The following is a 21,998-nucleotide window of genomic DNA, read 5'->3' as shown; positions in this document are numbered from 1 at the left end:
TATAAGATAAATGTACTCAATACTTTTGTTATAATTGCAATAACCATGTAGAAATGAAACTAGAAAAAAATTGCATTTACTACAGTGATAAAAAAAAACATAAAAAGTTTTGTAAGAAAGGCACAGAACCTATAGTCAAAAGATTTCAAAATCTTATTGGTGAGCATGAGCTCTGAACAAACTAAATAGTGTATATGCTTAGATGTGAAGCCTTAATATTATAAAATGCCAGTCATCTGAAAATTAATATACAAATTCACTGCAATTCCAATTAGAATCTTAATAGGGTTGGGGCTTTTGTTGAGGAGAGGATTGGGTAGAATTACTTTAAAGCATGTAGAGAAGAGGAAATATCTAAAATTAGCTTTAAAAACTATTTAAAAAGGATATATGTGGAGATAAGAACTTGCTTTAACAAATATTAAACATCTTATACATAGAGTATAATTAAAATGCTGTACTATTGACATAAAAATAGACAGTAGGGGCACCTGGGTGTCTCATCTCAGTCGTAAGCATCCAACTCTTGATTTTGGCTCAGGTCAAGATCTCATGGTTGGTGAGATGGAACCCCACATTAGGCTGTGCGCTGACAACATGGAGCATGTTTGGGATTCTCTCCCTCTGCCCTTTCCCTGCTCTCTCGCTCTCGCGCTCTCTCTCTCTCTCTCTCTCTCTCAAAGTAAATATTTAAAAAATAGACAAATAGAACAGAATTAGTATCCCAAAATTGATCTCTGTATATGTGAGATGCTAATTAAGAACAAAAGTAATATCTCAGTTCAGTGGAAAAGGGTGGTTTATGTTAAAATTATGTGGATAAAAGAAGACTCATTAGATAAAGAGCACCAAGAAATCAAAAAGATCAAGAGAACTAAACAAAAGCCCTTTCACGTAAAGGATATCCAGATGTCTAGTAAACGTGAAAAGTTACCCAACAACATTAATAACTACAGAAATGTAAAGTAAAAACAAATGGGATTTCACTACACACCCATCAGCATGACTAAAATTAAAATGGACAATCCCAGTGTTTGTGGAGTAACTGGAATTCTCATATGATTGTAGGAGTATAAATCAGTAATAATCAAAGTTGAACATATACGCACCTTATGATGTAGCAGTTTTGTTTCTGTATATATATATACTTAATAGGAATGTATATACATGTGCACCGGATAACGTGGACAAGAGTGTTCATAGCAGTATCACTTGCAAAAGTCTAAAGCTAGAAACAACTAATATAAGCAATAGAATGCATTTTGTTGGTTGTATGTTTATATGTGAAATACTTTATAGCTAATAAAAGCCGACTATCAGCTGCTACAGGCAACAACACAGATGAATTTCAAAACAATGGAGAGAAAAGAATTCATTTATGTGAAGTTGAATGGAGATGATGGCAAGATCCTTATGAACTACTGCAGTGGCATTTCTCCATTATGAGGGTCTGTACCATGCGCTGCAAGATATTGGCCATTTCCACCCATTTAATGTCTGTAGCACTCTGTGGTCATCCAGCAACTACAAATTCCACTCCACGCCCCACAACTTACGGAATCTTTTTTGGGGGTGTAGGAGTGGAAGGTTGGTGCCGCTTCTGTTGAGACCCACAAAGCTAGAGTAATTGGAAGAGCCTCTCTTGGGGTGGGAGTGCCTGTGCTAACCTCAAAAGATGAGTAAGATCTTAATGTTTATTTATTTATTTTGAGAGAAAAAGAGAGGCAGAGCAGGGGAAGGGCAGAGAGAGAATTCCAAGCAGGCTCCGTGCTGCCAGCGCAGAGCCTGATGTGGGGCTCGAACTCATGAACTGTGAGATCATGACTTGAGCCAAAATCAAGTCAGTTGCTTAACCAACTGAGCCCCCCAGGCACACCAGGATGAGTAATATCTTAAAACCAGAGACCTTGGGACATGAACATCATACAGAAGAGGGAGCAGCATAAAGTACACTCAGTCTCAAACAAAGAAGCAGTGTGTCCTTTTTGGAAAATGGTTAGAAATAAAATTGGATAGAATGGAGTTAGAAGTGTTGATAAGGAGTGTGACAGGTGAGCAAACAGGGAAAGTCATTTTACTCTTGAATGCATCCTTCATGCTACTGCCAAATTAATTTTTTAAAGCAGTGCCCCATTTGGCGGTCCACTTCTTATTGCCTATGAGTCTTTACACCTTTGCTTTGTGCTCAAGGCATTTTATCTCAGCGTGTTCATTCCAGTTTATGTCTTACTGCTCCTTAAAATTAATTAGGTATGTCTGGATGGCTAGCCCAATTGCTGTTTTTTTCCCGCTTTCTTTGTCAATATGCTCACTTCATGTTTTTATTAATATCTCTCTTCTTTAATAAAATCTATCCTCATTCTGCCTGTACAGCTTACTATCCCAGAGGCCTTGTCCCTAATGAAACTGGCCCATGCCATTCCACACCATCCCAATATCTTCTTTCTGTTTCTTACAGTATTTATGGTTTGTTCTACCATACTGAGCACAAAATTGTAGATAGCTTTTCATGCCTCTTGTTCTTGTTTCTCTGAATAATTTTTACTCTTCTAGAGAGCTGTAGGAGGTTAAGATCTATACCTCCCAGTATTTTTGTAAGCCTCCAAAGCAGCTTTTTTCTTTTCTTTTCTTTTCTTTTTTGGTCAGTTGATAGTAGGCATTGCCTTTGGAGTGAAATAGCATTCGATGCTGAGCACCCTGAAAACTCAAATTCTATATTTGTAGGTCACAGTATATTAATATTGCAACATTGTAATGTTTCTTATATTTAAATTATCAAATACTTTTTGTTTCAGTAACTTGATTGAGTTCTTTTTGAAGGTAGGAACCAAGATGTTAATATGACTGTGTCCCTCACGATGCTTAGCAAGCTCACAATAACTACTCAGTATTTTAAATTTCGATTTTTTTATTTGCTTTATCAGTTTGCCTCAACTGTCACCATGTTGAGTCTATTGTTTTGTTTTGCGAACAACAGAGGGCACCATTAGGGTACTTGTACAACCAAGAAATAATCCTGTCCCAGTCCTGGGTAGCTTTCTTGAACCACACTTTCCTCCTAATAAGTGGTATCATAGAAATTTGGAAGCTATACTAAATTAAAGCCGCCCAATCCCAACTATAGAGGAATACTGGCTTCAAGTTGTTTATTTGAAAAAAAGAGTAAGTACTGTCATATTTTGATCCTTTGTAGTTTTCAAACTTTTTCTTTCTCCTTGTTCCTGTGCCTTGCTCAAATGAAATCCTACCACAGATCTTACTGTGTTAATTAAATACATCCCTTCCCTGAAGAAAGAAGATAGAAATGGAAAGCAACAAACTGGAGTCCCACCTTTGTATTCCCCCCCCAAAAGCTTAAAAGTCATTATAACTCATCTAATTAAACATGCTTTTAAAAAAATGATTATTTTGTGATATCTCACTTAGGAACTTAGTATAAAAATAGAAACATTTTAGTTTTACAGTGATTTTTTTTATGTACAAAGGAAAATGCTCTGGAATAAATTCCTTGTTTTAGCAATGAAAGAGTTAATATACACAGCAGCAGAGACTGAGATATTGCAACTGGATAGTGCTTTCTGTTTCTGTCACTTGTGGTTTAAGAAAAGAGGGGGGTGTTCTGCATTTGAAAGGACTTTAATGAATGCTGTCAGTGTTTGTGAGAGCTAATGGTCAGTATGGGAAAGGAGAGGGGGGAAAGTGCTCTAGCTGCTTCAGGATAGGTGGGTCAGAGTTTGCTCTGATTGAACGGAATGTTCCACCCTGTCTCATCGTTATTCATTCTCCTTTGTTCTTTATATTCCGCTATACTCGTATAAAAGTTAATGTAGATATATATGTGAATGTGATTTATTTCCTTTCAATCTGTTTATTGTGCACAGCAGGGCATAGACTTCTCTTGTCTTGGTTGGATGCACAAATCTGTGTGCAGTGCTTTTTGCCCGTTGCCTAGACGATCACTTGGTTTCTCTGAGGATGTCTGGTTCTCGTAAAGAGTTTGATGTGAAGCAGATTTTGAAAATCAGATGGAGGTGGTTTAGCCATCAAGCATCATCTAATTCTACAGTTGACAGCCAGCAGGGAGAATTTTGGAATCGAGGACAGACTGGAGCAAACGGTGGGAGAAAGTTTTTAGATCCATGTAGCCTACAATTGCCTTTGGCTTCAATTGGTTACCGAAGGTCCAGCCAACTGGAATTTCAGAATTCACCTTCTTGGCCAATGGCATCCACCTCTGAAGTCCCTGCATTTGAGTTTACAGCAGAAGATTGTGGCGGTGCACACTGGCTGGATAGACCAGAAGTGGATGATGGCACTAGTGAAGAAGAAAATGAATCTGATTCCAGTTCATGCAGGTTGATTATTTTCTTACTGTTAGAAATGGGGTGTGGGGGTATATTCTCTATAGTGTTAATAATTTAGTGTTATTATTTATGTATGAAATATATATACCTCTACATGTATACACATGTATAATACCGTGGTATGCATGTATGATACTTTTGCTAGTGTTTATTAAAATGTCTAATATTAATTTTAATTTTGTAAATTATAAAGACAACAAGTAGCATTCATTTTGAAATATCTTGTGTTCCATATATAGATATGGTGCTGCCTTAAAAGTAATATATAGTAGCAATTTTATGCATCATTGCCTTGCAGTTTGCTTCATTCATTTACCTTCTACAGTCATATTAAAACTGTAGGAGACATGACATTTTAGTTTGTAGCAGATTATAGAGGCATGTTTTAATTTTAATGAAAATGAAAGGGTTTACAAGGAGATGCACATTGTAGTTGTCAGTAATTTTCTTACACCATTGTAGTTACAATAATATTTTTCTTACGGTTATTTCTCTTTGTCCTGTCTATGTTGCAGCCCTCCAGACTAATACAGAAAATACAGTAACACATCTCTTTCTAAGATGACAGCTACTAATTCCTGTTACCTTCACTTCACTGAAAATTGTGCTATTTAGGGAAGTAAAGGGCATTCCTTCAGGAGAGTAGAAGGGAACATAGAGGAGCTAGATGTGGTTAATGGGTTAAAGCAGAGCAAGAAGAAGGGAAAGTGAGTTTGAGGAGAGAACATAAAGGAAAAATTGGTGATTTCACAATGACTTTATTCATCTTCACCTTTGGAACCTGGCTTTATCTTTGAAATGAATTTTCTCATTAATCAGTTTAAACTGCTGCAGTATATTATGTAACAAGTTATAGCATGAAAATCATCTTTCTGATTCATCTTCACACAAGAATATTTCTAAATATTTAAAGGCTATTGTTTGTCTAACTTGATTATTGGATTCTTCTTTTAATATTTCTTTCAGGTTTTGATAACACTTGTAATTTGTATGTTGGTTATTGTCAATTATAGGCATCATAAGAGATGGAGACAAAATGAGTTCATATATTCAAGTATCTGTTACTTGGAGATATTTACTGCCTTATCTTCTTACCTTCAGAACATGGAATTCTGAACTGTGGTGTTGGAATAATAATAAATATAGACCAGTCATCTATAATCATTTGTATACTGGAGAAAGGGGCATATCTTTACATAGGTAACTAGTGTATTTAATTTAAAAAAATTTAAGTAGTTTGTGATTTGGCCTTATCTTAAGTGAATAGGAGCCACATATAATTTTAATATGGAGATCAGTTGAGTTAGTGTGGTTTCATTGCTTTGTATTTTCTTTGGCGACTTGTTGCCATAAAGAGAATAATATATAAGTTTCACAGTGTATCATTTTTGTGGAAAACCAAAAAATAATCATCTCTCCATTTGAAAATCAATGCACCGTATCAAGAATATTTTAACAAAATCAGAAAAACCAAACAATCATTCATTTACCACCGTAATTTTAAAAAATCTTAACCTGTAACTACTTCCTGTAGAGATTATACATATGTGAGTATATACCATGTATAAAGTTGGAAAGGTTATACACACATTGGTTGCTATAATTTACTTTCTTACAACAAAGGTTGTATGCATAACTAATGATTATTAGAATTAATTTAATGTATTCTTTAGTATCCATATCAAGATATCATCTTAGTGGGATATGCATTATGAAAGAAAAAGGTTGCCTTTTTTCTTTTTAGTGAGAGATTACTATATGCATACTTCAAGAATATAAAATTGACATTTTTACTTACAGGGGAATTTGAAAGTAAGAAAATGGTATTTTTAAAAATCCAAATGTAGTTGCTTTAAAATGCTAATCAAGAAGATTGAGAAAGTAAATAATAAGATGGCAGTAAATAATTTAGATCTGCAGAGACCAAACTAATTCTAAAATTATTTCAAAAATAAAACGTACTTTTTAAAAGTCTCTCTGATTTTTAGATATAAGAAGGGAAGTGTGTCAAAGCATCTTAATATTCCCAAAGGTTTCGAAATTTCTATCCCAACATCTTATTGCAAAAAGGGAAAAAGAAAATAACCACCATTCTGGATTTAGAATTGTCATTTGTATGTATGCTATTACTTCTTTGTTTTTTCTAGATTAAATATATATGATTCTCACATCTTCCTTCAGTCCTTCAGCTCTGAGTCTTTGATCTTTGTCATAAGTATACATTTATTTGCCCCCAGCTTTGTGATTAAGTGAGCAGTCTTCCTGGGTGGTTGCCCTTCTACTGTAAACAAATCAAAAGCTGTCACTGTTAATGTTGAAAGAAGCTATGCTGACATTCAATTAATTTTTGTCTAACTTGGAAATAATTCTTTTTCTTACATAATATTTACAAAAAATAAAACATAGTAAACATTTTATATGAGTATATTATAGATTGATATTTTAAAATATCAAAGACATAACAGGAAAATACATAATTATAAGTGGAGAATTCCTTTTTTAAGCATTCATATTACTTACACGTAGCTCTGAGAACTTAGATTGAAATTTCGAGTTATTAGAAAGGAAGGGAAAACAGCTGAGTGGTTTTACCTACACAAAATCCCAGCACTTACAGTGGGTCTACACAGTTCAAGGCAGAAGTTAAAAGCATCATAGCTTCCCTATGTTTGATTAGTTGCATTCTAACAAGGAGAAATGTCTGCCTCAGCCCTTAGACTTCTGCTCATTTCTCCTGCCGCACATCCAAGTGATTTAAAAGTTTTCATCTTTTAACTTTGATCTTGAGTCTGTAGCCTAGACAACATTTTCTTCCTGGTAATCATCTAAGTCATTACATAGATATTAAAATACAACACTTATTTTTTACACCATGAGGAATTTTAGACTCTTAAGTGAGAATTGGCACCTTTTATGTGAGTAAAATTCTTACCAGGGCCAGCAAAGTTTACATTGTGACCTACCATGTGACCATAGATAATATAAACACAGTTTACACTTCACTTGATTTGCCAGCTTTGAAATTATGTCATTTTTGACATATTGGGGGACATTTCCTTATTTCCAGCTTTGTCATAAAGTTAGACCTTAATATTTTACATGTCAGATCTCAATGACATACTTTTAGTCAATATGTATAAAATATTACTGTATGTTACAAATATTCAGAACTAATAATAGCTAATACTGACTGAGTGTGTAGTATCTGTGAAGCAACTGTTTTAAGCATTTTAGTATTAATTCATGTAGTCTTCACAACAAATTTCTGAGATAGCCACTGTTACCATTCTAATTTTATAGATGAGAACCAATGAAGAACAGAAAGGCTGGGTAACTTCCCCAGAGTTTGTAAGTGAAATAATTTTTCACTTTTCACTTTATTAAAAAATAAACTTTTTATTTTTACATCTGTTTTAGATTTACAGGGAAATTGCAAAATAGTGTAGTGGATTCCTATACTCAGTTTCTCCTATTTTTAGTATATTAGTATGGTACATATATTACTATGAATGAACCAATATTGATACAGTATTATTAACTAAAGTCCATACTTTATTCAGATTTTCTGAATTTCTACCTAATGTCCTTTTTCTATTGTGGGATCCTCTCCAGGATCCCAGAATCCCATGGTACCTTTAGTCAGCATGTGTCCTTAGGCTCCTCTGGGCTGTGACAGTTTCTCAACTTTCCTTGTTTTTGATGACCTTGGCAATTTGGGGAGTGCTAGTACTGGTCAGATGTTTTGTAGAATGTCTTAATTGAGATTTGTCTGATGTTTTTCTCATGATTAGAGTGGGGTTATAAGTTGTGGGGAGGAAGACCACAAAATAAAGTGCATTTTCGTCACATCATATCAAGGATACATACTATTCAACCTCATTTACACTGTAGATATTGATCTTGATCACTTGGAAGTGGCTGCATTTTGAACCCAAGCAATTAAAATGTAGATTTCATGCTCACATGCCAGCAGGCAGTTGTCTGTGACTATTTATTCATCACGAAGTTAAGCTTTGATTAACATAATAGTTAATGATTCATTCTAAACCAGTTTCACCTTCTCTCCTCAGGTAATTTTCTTAGCCAGGTTCTTGAAAATGCCAAACCTGGCTGCCTAACAGGTATAGGTTCTTAACACGGCCACAACTCTTTATCCACAGTCATCCCTCTGACCCATCTTAATTGGTTGCTCATTCCTCTGTGTTTCAGTTATAGATATCCTTGCTATTCTTTGACTCCTCTTGACGGCATTTAGGTCCTCTTCCTCTCCCAACAAGGGGTTATCTCCACTTCTTTTAAGTGCTAGCTACCTCCTTTTTCTTGATCCTGTTTATGTTGTCTCTGCTTCTCTTTGTTTGAACCAGTCTGTTAATTCTGGTATGATCTGAAATTTATATCCTCTACATTTCCACATGAAATGAATTCTGTTTCCAGGGATGGCAAAGAAGTTCAACTGTACCATACTTTTATCTAGGAAGGTCGTATTGCATGTTCTCTGTCACACATATATGCCCAGGTCACAGCATGGGTTCCCTTGACCTAAAACTGAGCAACACATGTGTGTGCACTTGTCGGTGTGTGCGTGTGTATGTGTTAAATATTTCGTATATGGTGCAAGGAGTTCATGAACCTTCTAAAGCATCTCTGTATGCTGATCACTCTGCCTTCTTAGTTTTAGGCAACTGAAATTGACTGGCTGGCTTAACAGAATAGGAATTTGTTGGAATCATATGAATTCACAGAGCTGCTGAGAAAGCTGAAGAATTAGCCTGGGAAAAAGGATAGATGCTATAGTTGTACAACTGGCCTTTATAATTCCAATTTTAAAGGCAGAAGAACCTGCCTTTATGCCATTTATTGCCTATACTTCATTTTTGTACATGATAGAGAGGTTTTACATTTTTAATATTAGGTATATTAGGCATGAAAACAATCACCCTCCCCTGACACACATATACACCCATATGCACATAGCCATATAATTTGGTCAGTAAATATTAGTAAGGAATAGGCTAAGATAGTATAAACAAAGAGATTCAGACGTACAATGGCTCAAATAAAATAGAAGTTTATTTTTCTGTATCCTAACAGATAAGCAATGGGTCAGGGCTGATAATAGCTCTGCTTCACAAGTTTACACAGAGACTCAGATTCCTTCCATATTGTTTCTGCATCCTGTAGGGTGTTACCTTTTCTTCATATTCAGAGCTTACCTTCTTCTTTGCATTCTATCCTGTGGGAAGGACCAACAAAAGAAAAGGGAAGATATTAAGTGAATAGCACAAGTTGCATGTATCAATTCCACTCATATTCTTTTGTTGCAAACCTAGCCACATGGCCACAGCCAGCTGCAATGGAGGCTCAAATGTAATCTTTGCTAGGTAGCGATATGTCCAGCAAAATTCATTACTGTGGTAGAAGGAAAGAATGATTTGGGAGTTATAAACAACAGAGTGCAAGGGGTGAAGACAGCTGAATAGAATTCTTCAGAGTTCTTTAGATAGAATTTTTAAATTAGTTTTACCATATTATGTAATATTTTTACCATGGGGATATTGGAAAATAAAGATTAAAAAATCACTATCCTGCCATCCCAAAAATAACAGCCACTAAGAATTTGGAGAAGTGTCATATATTTTCTATACATACGTAATAAAAATATGTATTTTTAAAAGGAAAATCTGAATCTTACTATAGATTCTATTTTGTAATCTACTTTTTTGCCCTACTGTAAATATTAAAATTAGGATTCTTTTTGTTGCAGAAGACAGAAGCCCAGCTCAAACTGACTAAAGCAAAAACTAGAAAATTTTGGTTCATATAAATAAATAAAGAATCCAAGGTTAGAGCTTAGTTTTATTCATGGCTGAATCCAGATACTCAAATAACACCACAAATCTATTACTTTTCCTCTCTAGATTCTGTTTTCCTTTGTGATGGCATTTTCTCAGGCAGGCTCACAGTATGGTAGCTAAAGAGCCACTAGCAGCTCCAAGTTTACTTTTTATCGGCTTAGCAACCTCAAAGGAAAGAGAGCAACTCTTCTTTTTTTAATAGTTTATTGTCAAGTCAGTTTCCATATCACACCTAGTGCTCATCCCGACAAGTGCCCTCCTCCATGCCCATCACCCCCATCTTCTCCCCCACACCCCCATCAGCCCTCAGTTCGTTCTCAGCATTCAAGAGTCAGAGACTGACTCTTCTAAGAGTGCCAGCTAAATCTTGAAATTGACTCTGACTGGCCTTGTTTGGATCATGGGTTCGTTCAAACCAATCGTAATTGCTAGGAGATATGATACTCTTACTAGCCAGGTCCCACCCAGTCCCTTGTTCACTCGTGTCCAGGGGGAAGATCCATCTCTTCCCAAGCCATGTGGCTTGAGATAGGGAATGTGTGGTTTCCCAAAAGGTAGAATTGGACCTGTTACCATACAAAGGGATCCTTGATAGGGAAAAACAATGTCCACTAAAAGTTTTTCATGTCATTAACTGTTCTATATCTTTTTAAATGGCTGCATCATCCTCCTGTGCACAGATACACCTTTTGTTTAACCAGTGCTCTGTGTCTTTTTGGAATTTAGATTGTTTCCAGTATTTTCCTGTTAGAAACAGCCTGTGATAAACCCTCTCTATAGCATGATCTCTATTCATACAAATGATTGTTTTCTTTGTATAAATTCCCAAGGGTGTGCACATTTTTTGATTTGTATTGTCAGAGTCATTTCAGGAACAATACTACTATTTTATTTATTTGTTTTTATTTTTGAGAGAGAGCATATGAGCAGGGGAGGGGCAGAGAGAGAGGGAGAGAGAATCCGAAGCAGTCTCTGCACAGTCAGTGCAGAGCCCAACATGGGACTTGATCTCATGACTCTGGGATCATGACCTGAGCTGAAATTAAGAGTCAGACACTCAACCGACTGAGCCCAGGCGCCCCAGGAACATTACTACTATTTTAATTCTCCACAGCATTGTATAAGAGTGCCCACTGGCCCTTTCCCTTCACATTGGTTATTTAAGAAAATTTTATTCTTATAAAACATTTAGTTCTCTCTACCATAGGTATTCTGGCCATGGTACCAGGAAAAACGCCCTTAAATTCCAAAATCAAAAATATTTATCTTGAGGGGCACCTAGGTGGCTCAGTCAGTTAAGCATCAGACTTCAGCTCATGTTATGATCTCGCAGTTCATGGGTTTGAGCCCCACATCGGGCTCTGTGCTGACAGCTATCTCAGAGCCTGGAGCCTGCTTCAGATTCTGTATCTCCCTCTCTCTCTGACCCTCCGCTGATCACGCTCGCTCGCGCTCTCTCTCTCTCCCTCTCTCTCTCTCTCAGGAGTAAATAAAACGTTAAAAAATTAAAAAAAAAAGAGTCCTACTCTTGATTTCAGCTTAGGTCATGATCTCATGGTCGTGAGATCGAGCTCTGTGTCTAGCTCTGTGCTGGGCATGGGGCCTGTTTATGATTCTCTCTCTCCCTCTTCCTCTGCACCTCCCCGGTGCACCCATGCACACACACATTCCCTCTCTCTCTCTCTCTCTCTCTCTCTCAAAAAAAGTATTTATCTTGAGAAGGGAAGAGATGAAGGTATTCTTTTTCCTTTCCTCATCATTTCTTTTTTACACCTGCCTTGTCCTCCTCATAAAGGACACAACCTCAAATCCTCCTGTCTTCTTCCTCACACTCTTAATTCCAAGACACATTTTAAATCTCACCTGCTACTTGTTGCCTTTCCAAACACTAGCTCATATTGATCTTTCCCTTCTCTATATTCCAGTAGCACTTACACTCCAATTGAAGATATACAAAATGATCAGCTGGAGTAATGGTAAAAATAGATCTTGTATTTACATTTTATCTTATGCTTTTTTGTTGAAGTGTAGTGACATGCAATATTATAGTAGTTTCAGGTCTACAACAGGGATCATTTATATACATTATAAAGTGATCACTACAATCTAGCTACCATCTGTCCCCATGCAGAGTTGTTGGAATATTATTACCTATATTCTTTTATCTTAGTCTACAAAGCTCTATCTTTGCTATGTTTTAGAATATAAATAATAAGTATACAATGGTATCTGTATATCTTTTATAAATTAGTAAATATCTATATATTTGGGCACATGCTTAAAAGTATACTGAAAAGGACATGCTTAAAAAAGATTTAGAGACTGCTAGCCTATACTAAGCAATTTACATTCTTATTTTACATTTGTGGTTTTGAATATTTGTAGAGGATGCCAAAAGATTCATGATATAGTAATTTGCAATTTGCAAAGGCATAAATTCTGCATGCCAGAAGCTGTGAGACAGATAGCTAGGAGTAAATCACTTATGGAGGGAGCAAGCCAAGCAGACCAGTTTGAGCCTCAGTGTAGCTTTGTTTTCTATTCAAATCTACACACAGTATAATTATCATGAAGTGATTTTTTTAACTTATTTTGAAAATTTACTCCATGAAGAAAGCCTGAAGCCAACACTGATGATGAAAGTGAAGAAATCTAAGTAATTTTTAATAAAAGCCATTGTTGTTCTTGGTATGTATTTTGTACATGCGCATGTGGGTGTGCACATGTATGAAATCTGAGAAATTGCAAGGTTTAGGCAGTGTTGCTATTTAATTTTTTTTTCAGTTCATGAAACTTTTCAGATTCCTTTACTAAAGAATTTTGTCTGTCTTTGCGGCCCCACAATTTCTAACAGGTAGTGCAATATTGTCTATTGGGAATTACTTTGGAAATAGTTGATGACTTGATTCTGTTTAATACTTGACTCTTTGCTATGTTTAGGCGTTTTTCTGACTTATAAGTTCATTGCCAACTGCAGCGGGATAATAGGCTAAAAATGAAATGTTTCTTTGTAGCCTGGAAATACTCAGCAATGCATAGTTCTTCACCGTGAACATCTATTATGAAAGATTTTAATGATTTGCTATTGTAGTAACATCATATAACTAAAAGCGGAGATGTTAGATCTGTTTCCTCTGTTATCTGAAAGATCACATAGAATCTCAGAGAAATATATTTTAAATGCTCCATAAGTGGCCTATTTCCAAATGATTGTTTTACGGGTTTTGGTGTCTACTGGGTTTACCTGAAGACCATTTTAATTAGGAAGTATGAAATTTCGTTGTAAAATTGATAATGCTTGGGGTCATTTTTTAAGAGCCAACCAACCAACCAGCCAAACAACATTCTATAAAGACAAGAGACAGGCCTTTCCATTTGCCATTGAAAACATAGGCTCTACTAACAGTAGCTTCCCTTGAGTGTGTACTTACTCTGTGCTAGGGCTAGGCATTCATCATTTCATTTAATAATCCTCCCATGAGGGATCCTCTAAAGAAAGTACTATGCATATGAAAAAGTTAATAGAACTTTCTACATTGATGGAAATGTCCTATGTCTGCACCATTCGTTTTGGCAACCATTAGCCCCCTGAGGGTTTTGAGCATTTGAAATATGGCTAGTCTAACTACTAGAACTGAATTTTTAATTTAATTAAATTTAATTGTCATTAAATTATAATAGCACCACGAGGCTAGTGACCACTGTACTGGAAATCACAGCTCTAGAATTTTCCTAAAGTGTTCACTATCCCATACCTCTTCGATTCATCTCTCCAAACCAAAATACATAATAGGAAAAGAAATAGTAAGGAATTACTAACATTATAAATTACGTGGAGTCTTAATATTAAAAGCAGTCTGATAAGCTAGGGATAGAGATGTGGTTTCTGTCACGTGGAAACCTAAAAGACTTTTCATCTCTTATACCTAGCAAAGGGGCAGTCACATAGAAGTAGACATTTGTCTAAAATTCTTAATTATATTATCTGTCTGTGAAATTACCCTCATTCATACTGTACCATCCTCCTCTTTCATACCTGTAGCGTATATATAAGGAGCTTCATCCTTGAGGATGAAGGTAGGCAAGAATTTCCATTTCTTTGTGAGCGGTTTGACCAACACTCTGAATGCTTCCTGATCCTGGCTCTGCAACTGTCTGCTTGTGTGTCTTTAGTTGAGTACTTTGGCCAATTTTGGCTACAGGTTTTCTCATCTCAAAATAATGGAATTGAATTAAATGCATAGGTGCTTCCTAGATGTAAGAATTCTATATATAGTTTTTCTAATGGCCAAGGTTGTATGGAGATGCAGTAATTTTTTTTAGTTTAATTCTTGCATTATTAAAAGTGTATGTGTAACCCCCCAAATTTCTTAAAACAAAACAAGAAATGCTAGGAAGCTGTGCAGTTTTTAAGTCTTTTGAATAGCTGTTTCTTCCTGTTTCATGATCCTTTTGTGAATGGATGACTTCACTTCTCCAAGTATACAGATCAGAAGCCTGTATCTCTTTTGATCCTTCGTTTGTAACAGTGGATGGAAGTGAATTCTATGCCCAGAAATCTCAGTAAATTAATTGTCACATTGAAGTAATATTTTTATTTAATATGTGATGGTAGTGGAAGCCATGAAAAGGAAATAACAAAGTTTGAGATGTCATTTTAGAAACAAAAGTTGTTTGTAAATGTGTAAATGATTTTGATGTTTTACCTTTATGCTTATTTAAAAAAATGACAAATATTCCATTAAGTTCAACTAGTTCATTTAAAATATTTTAGTCTGGAGCGCCTGGGTGGCTCGGTTAAGCATCCGACTTCAGCTCAGGTTATGATCTCATGGTTTTTGAGTTCAAACCCCATGTCAGGCTCTCTGCTGACAGCTCAGAGCCTGGCGCCTGCTTCAGATTGTGTCTTCCTCTCTCTCTGCCTCTCCCCCGTTTGCACTCTGTGTCTCTTTCTCAAAAATAAACAAACATTAAAAATAAAATATTTTAGTCAAAGAAATTCAATTTACATATGTTTAAAGTATCTATAGTGTAAAGTTGTAAGTTCATCACACGCTGATTTGTGTAATGTATTTGTCTCTCCCTGAAGTGCACACCATTGGCCTTCAGCCTGTGATGCATGTTCAGATTTCCTGTAGGGCTTTCAAAAAACGTGATGGTAGGACGTTCAGATCCTACCTCAGACCTAGTAAATCAGTCTTAGGGAATGAGGCTAATGAAATAATTTGCGGTTTATGAAAACTAAGTATTCTAATTTTCTTTCATTCCTAGATCATTAAGACTCTTAAAATCATTTGTCAATATTTTGACAATATAAAACTTCATTTTATTGAAAAATGTTTTAAATCTTCAAATTGTTATTCACCAGTTACCATCGTTTGTTATTCTTGTTATTTTTTCTCCTAGATTTTAAAATAATTTTTAATTCTCATTTATTTGTATAAGCAACATATAATTATACTTTACTCACTTTGTTTTTATAATAATTGTCTTAAATGTAAATTTGAGTATATTATACTGGATTTTCCAAGTCATTACACCAATAGTGTTCATAGTGTATGACACATGCATTCTAGATAATATATATTTTGCTTCTATTATTATTGACAGTTATCCTCCAAGAACATTTTTTAGGGCCCATATTTGTATGCGTTAAAAATGTGTTGGTCTGGGAGAATTTAAGGAGAGATATGTATTAGTCAAGACACTGCTACCATCTAAAACAGATAAATCTCAATACGGTGTGAGAATTCTTGTGACTATAACCTATATAAATGTTCTTATCTGAGTGACCTTCCATGTGTCTGTGTTACCTCTTCCTTGATCTAAGTCCTCAGTCCTCTCCATTCAACTCCTGTAAGAGAAGGAGAGCATGAGAAAGGAACATCTTCTCTTAGCCACTTTAGCCTGGAGGGGACACAGTTCATTTCTATTCTAAGACCACACCTAACTCTGACAGAGGCTGGGAAATGCAGTCCAGCTGTATTCTCAGAAGCAAAAGTAAAAGGGTTCTAAAGGTGAACACACAGTGGTGTCTGACAAGCCTGTTTCTATCATGTACAAACTGCATGACTCCTGGCAAGACACTTGCTCTCCTTGGTTTCAGTTCCCTTTACCTTAAACATAAAGTTCCAATGACTTTTCTTTTTTTGGTAAGATTATTAGAGGTTTATGTTAAGAATATTCTTTGTTTTAAATAGTTTATTATCAACTTGGTTTCCATATAACACCCAGTGCTCTTAAGATACAGTGAGGATTCATCAACAAAGCAGTTGTCAAAATCATAATTATCCCTAAAAGTAGATCTGACAAGAAGTGAGAGCTAAGTTATGGCATAGTCAGTGGTTCTGTAGTTAATTGCATAGCCAGTGGATGTTGATTATGTGATTCAAGTGATCGTGGGGGTGGTGGAGAGGGGTGGACCTAGCACTTAATTCTTGGTTGAACACTAACCTTTTCACTTTTTCACCATTTCCATCCGTAAGTCATATGAAAACTCATACTTTTCAAATTATAATTTGGAAATTTCAAGTAAGTTTTAGATATCTGGGTTAGACCATCAAATTTCTTTTACCTGTAATAAAAGTTGTAGGTTACCTGGGTTTTTGAATACTGGCTAGAGAATCAAATGAATTGTTTATAGCATTGTTTTTATGTCAGTGTACAGTAGACCCTTGAACAATGTAGGAATTAGGGACACCAACCCCCACATAGTTGAAAATTCCCATATAACTTTGACTCCCTGGAAACTTAACTACTAAATAGTCTGCTCTTGACTAGAAACCTTAAAAATAAGTCAATTAACATACATTTTGTATATTATATGTATTATATACTGTATTCTTACAATAAAGTAAGCTAGAGAATAAAGAAAATGTTATTAAGAATATCATAAGGAAGAGGGGCATCTGGGTGGCTCAGTTGGTTGAGTTCAAGCCCCACACTGGGCACTCTGCTGTCAGCAGAGCTGTCACCTCTATCCCCTCTCTGCCACTCCCCTAAATGTGCTCTCTCCAAAAAAAAAAAGAAAAGAAAAAAAAAATAGACACCACAAAGAATATGTATAATCACTAACTAATAGATGTCACAATCACTCACAGTGTTTACAAGGCACATGTATTATTTGAGCCATCACTGAAAAGGCAAAAATGATGAATCATTACATGTTACTGTTGACTGATAGCATTGATTACTTCTATTACATTTAAAGGGTTTTAAAGGATGTGATAGAAAAGATATCTTCAATGTGATAGTAATATTTCAAATGGTGTGTTCTCTTTCATTTCAGGACTTCCAATAGTAGTCAGACATTATCATCCTGCCATACTATGGAGCCATGTTCATCAGATGAATTTTTCCAAGCCCTTAATCATGCTGAGCAAACATTTAAAAAGATGGAAAACTATCTGAGACATAAACAGTTATGTGATGTAATTCTAGTTGCTGGTGATCGCAGAATTCCAGCTCACAGGTAAATTGTTTTCTAAGTCTCCTATATGTGAGAAATATTTCCTTGCTAACTTAGTGATATATTTTGAGACAATTTGTTCCAACTAACTATTAGGATGGAATGCTTTTGGGAAGGGGTATCTTTCATGGAATTTCTACAAAGAAAACTGCATGTGAAATTACTACACATTAAATGACCCCAGAAGGGCCACTTTCCTTCCATAGAATCAAAAACAACAAAGCACACTAGCCTCAGATTGGTCAGTATTGTTTGGTATAGATTTCAGCTACTATAAGCAGCTTTCTTCCTAAATTCTACCTATTAAATAACTTTAAGTAAACTCAATGGAAATTAGAGCTGTGAATATTTAAAAGCAAAAATGCCAGTGGAAGGAAATGGAAAAAACTGTGAAGAGTTTTAAAATAGTGACCCCTGTCCCAACTTCCATTTGCTGACTTCTAAGAAATATGAAAAACAGTGATGCTACTATTTTTTGAAATAAGGAAAGGAAAAGAGAAGGGTTTAATAAAGAGTATTTCAGGGGTGCCTGGGTGGCTCAGTCGGTTAAGCAGCCGACCTCGGCTGACAGCTCAGAGCCTAGAGCCTACTTTGGATCCTGTGTCTCCCTCTCTCTGCCCCTCCCCTGCTCCTGCTCTGTGTCTCAAAAATAAATAAATAAATAAATGTTTAAAAATAAATAAATAGTATTTCATTGTTTCTTTTGATAATTCCATATTCAATTATTTGATGTTAATCATTGTTAGAACCCCAAAGGTTTGGTTTTTTTTTTAATGCTTTCAAAAACTAATTAACACTCTGTCCCAAAGGTTTTCTTAAACCTTCTAAAGTAGAAGTGATATCATTAGGAAAAATGGGCTTGGTCTTAGTTTCCAGTGATTCAATGAGCATGCATTTATTGAGATGCTACTAGATACTGTGACAAAAAGTCCATGTTATGAGTATGGGTTTATTAGAAAAGATACCTGAACCTGCATTTCATAGAGGCATCTCAAATCCTATTATTTCTAAAACAGAGTTCATTACCTTCCCTTCCACCTATGTGTAAACTCTCACCATCTCACTCAGGTTACCAATGCCAGAAACTGCCAATTGGTCTCCCTGCTTCCACCTCTCCCCCTACATTCTGTTTTCTGCACAGCTACCTCAGCGATCCCTTAAAAAAAGAACTCCGATCCAGTCACTCCTGCGATCAAACTTTTCAGTGACTCCTCATGTCACCAGTTGTGAAAGCCCAAGTCCTCACAGTGGCCTGTGTGACCACCATTGCCTTCTAATGCTCTGCCCAGCTCCTGTCCTCACACACTCTGCTTGAGCCACATAGCCCCCATGTGCCTTGTATGTACCAGGCATGCCGCTGCTCCCTTTGGGTTTTTGCTTTTGCATTGGCTGCTCCTTTGGCCTGAATGCGATTCCTAGATTCCTGTGTGACTAATTCCCGCACCTCCTTCAAGTCTTTGCCCAAATGCCATTTTCCAGTATGACCACTTACTTAAACCCACTGCCTACTCCCCATTTGCCCTTCTCCTGGGTTTTCCCCTTAGCACTTACCACTCTTTAATTTACTTCTGCTGTTTTTATTTATTTCCCTTCCCCCTAGAATGTAAGAATCCATGAGAGAAGGGATCTTTTGTCTGTTGTTTATACTGATAATATCTCAAATATCTAGAACAGTGCCCAGTTCTTATTAGATATGAATTTGTTTAGTGAATAAATGAATAAATAGGCAGTTCTCAGAAGAAACCTGAATGATCAATGACTGTTTGAAAAGACCTTCAATCTTACTAGCAATCAGGGGAATGAAAAAACATCAGCGAGGGGAACCTGGGTTGTTCAGTCGGTTGAGTGTCCGACTTTGGCTCAGGCATAGTTCATGAGTTCGAGCCCTGCATCAGGCTCTGTGCTGACAGCCTGCTTCAGATTCTGTGTCTCCCTCTCTCTCTGCCCCTTCCCTGCTCACACTCTGTCTCTCTGTCTTTCTCAAAAATAAAAACAAACAAAAAAAATTTTTTAAAAATTTAAACAACAGTGAGATGCCCCTTAACACCTTGCAGATGTCCCCAAAATTTAACATCTGACAGTGTTGTAGGAAAATATTCTCTTTCATACATCTCTGGTAGGGGTCTAAATTGGCACAGCACTTTGGAGAGCAATCTGGTAAACCTATGACTCAGCACTGCATGCCTGGGTGGGAGGAGAATGGANTAGAATATTACCAGTTAATATTTCTTCAAAAAAAAAAAAAAAGTAAATCTATATAAGTGTGCTGACATGGCAATATCTCCAAGACCTCAAATAAAAAATACACATTTCAAAATCTGTATGTATAACCTATTTTTGTTCATGTATGACTATCAAAAATCTGATCAGAGATGTAGATAATACATAATAATGTACTATTATAAAAATATTATAGTTTTGTAGTATTATAAGAAATAATATACTTTAATAACAAAATACAAATATTATAATATACAGTAATAATTTAAAAAACACAAAAGCTAAAAATAATCTGCTAAAACCATTCTCAAATGTCTCCGATATATTTACTGTTTCTACAATTAAATTAAAAAAAAAAAAGCAAAACCCTAGGTTATTTCCAAAAGTGATAAACAGAAAATAACCTTTATACTTTTTTTCCTTCTTTATATAGTCAGTTTAATGCTGTGAGCTTTAGCTTTTCTTCTGGATGTTATACAGTGATATTTGAGTAATGAATAGGTAAATCATTACCTCAGCAGAAAATATTCAGTAATGGTAATTTATTATTCCAAAGAAGGAACTAGAGCATAAAGCAATTTGTCAAACTTACAATACATTTCCTAGTACTATGCACTTTCTATGGGTAACAAACTTTAAAAAAAAAAAAAAAGGAAAGAGAAAGAGAAGCAGCAGCATTTATTAATGAACATCAACTTTATAATATGGTCACTGATTTTTTCTTCTGATATGTTCTCAGACTGGTGCTCTCCTCTGTCTCTGATTATTTTGCTGCCATGTTTACTAATGATGTCAGGGAAGCAAGACAAGAGGAAATAAAAATGGAAGGTGTTGAACCGAATTCACTATGGTCCTTGATTCAGTATGCATATACAGGTAATAAATCTGAAATGTAAATTTAAAACCTCTTAAGATTATGTTACATTATTAGATTTCAGATTTCTGCTTCTAGTATAGCCTCCCACAGCCAACAGTTCATTCTGTTGTTGTAATCACCACTCCCAGTGATACCTTCATAAGTTAACATTTTTATATTAGAATCTTTAAAGTGTTTTTCATAACTAAGCTTATGATTGGTGTTTTTAAATGTTAATACAATAATTAGATGAGTTATGTAATGTTTATAAATTATTTGCATTTAAAATTAGATATGCTACTTAAAGCATCATTTAAAATTTCTGAAAATAAGCCATTAGTTTTTTCTTTTAATAGAAGTCACAAAGAGCTAATAATCTGTTTTTTGTATTTAGTACTTTTTTTCTTTTTGGACTCTTAACCCATCTATGTCTGGAATTCATACAATGAACTCTTGTTTAGAATTATTACAGTTATCACTGATTATTTTATAAATTAAAGTTAATATAGCTGTATAGGTAATGGAATTTCTTTTTATCATTAAGGCCGCCTTGAATTAAAAGAAGATAATATTGAGTGCCTGCTATCTACAGCTTGCCTTCTTCAGCTTTCACAGGTCGTGGAAGCTTGCTGTAAGTTTTTAATGAAACAGCTTCACCCGTCCAACTGTCTTGGAATCCGTTCTTTTGCTGATGCCCAAGGTTGTACAGATTTGCATAAAGTGGCTCACAATTATACTATGGTATGTATTTTCTGAAAAGCAGAAAGGCATATGCTCTTTACCTCATTCCTTATTATTGCAGGCTTATCTACATGTTGCTGTTTCCCCATGGCTCTGCCACATGTCTTGAGGTTCAGGTTCCCTGTCCAATGCAAAATGTTTTCATTGAGTTATGAGGGGAAAACGCCAAGTAATATTTCTCCTGGATGTATGAGTCAAGCCCGAAGTTATTACAGTTGCTGAGAAGCAGAGCAGTGGCCTAGGACTCTTCTATTCAAGATTTTCAGATCTGCCACTTTTTAAAGCAGGATTTCCCCTACATTTTCCTTTGTAGCACTTGGGTGTATTTCAGAATTGCCCACATATTCACTGACGGAAATTGGTGACGGAGACTTTGCAACATTGGTGCAGTACTAGTACAGATGATAGGATGAAAGGGAGGCTTTTTATTAAAGATAAATCTGATTATATGTAAGAAAGGTTTTTAGCTACATAGAAAGATGTTCTTATTAACT

At 35.6% G+C, this 21,998-nt stretch overlaps 1 protein-coding gene across 6 annotated transcripts in view; it reads left to right on the top strand.

The window, feature by feature from the left end:
* Positions 1-21,998, top strand: part of KLHL5 (kelch like family member 5) — a 94,110-nt gene that overhangs the window by 19,168 nt on the left and 52,944 nt on the right. For 4 of the 6 annotated variants that reach the window (XM_077758937.1, XM_077758934.1, XM_077758935.1 and 1 more), the window contains 3 exons: positions 17,508-17,690; positions 20,647-20,783; positions 21,308-21,504. In XM_077758937.1, the coding sequence (XP_077615063.1) occupies positions 17,548-17,690; positions 20,647-20,783; positions 21,308-21,504 (477 nt within the window). In that variant the 5' untranslated portion in view covers positions 17,508-17,547. Of the gene's footprint in view, positions 1-3,896; positions 4,356-5,465; positions 5,565-17,507; positions 17,691-20,646; positions 20,784-21,307; positions 21,505-21,998 lie in introns of those variants that run through there. The other 2 variants (XM_077758939.1, XM_077758938.1) reach the window with 2 other exon arrangements.

This window comes from Crocuta crocuta, unplaced genomic scaffold (assembly GCF_008692635.1).
Source record: "Crocuta crocuta isolate KB4526 unplaced genomic scaffold, BGI_CrCroc_1.0 scaffold223, whole genome shotgun sequence".
Taxonomy (NCBI): Eukaryota; Metazoa; Chordata; class Mammalia; order Carnivora; family Hyaenidae; genus Crocuta; species Crocuta crocuta.
Note: the sequence above shows the minus strand (reverse complement) of the source record. Positions and strands in the feature narration are given on the sequence as shown.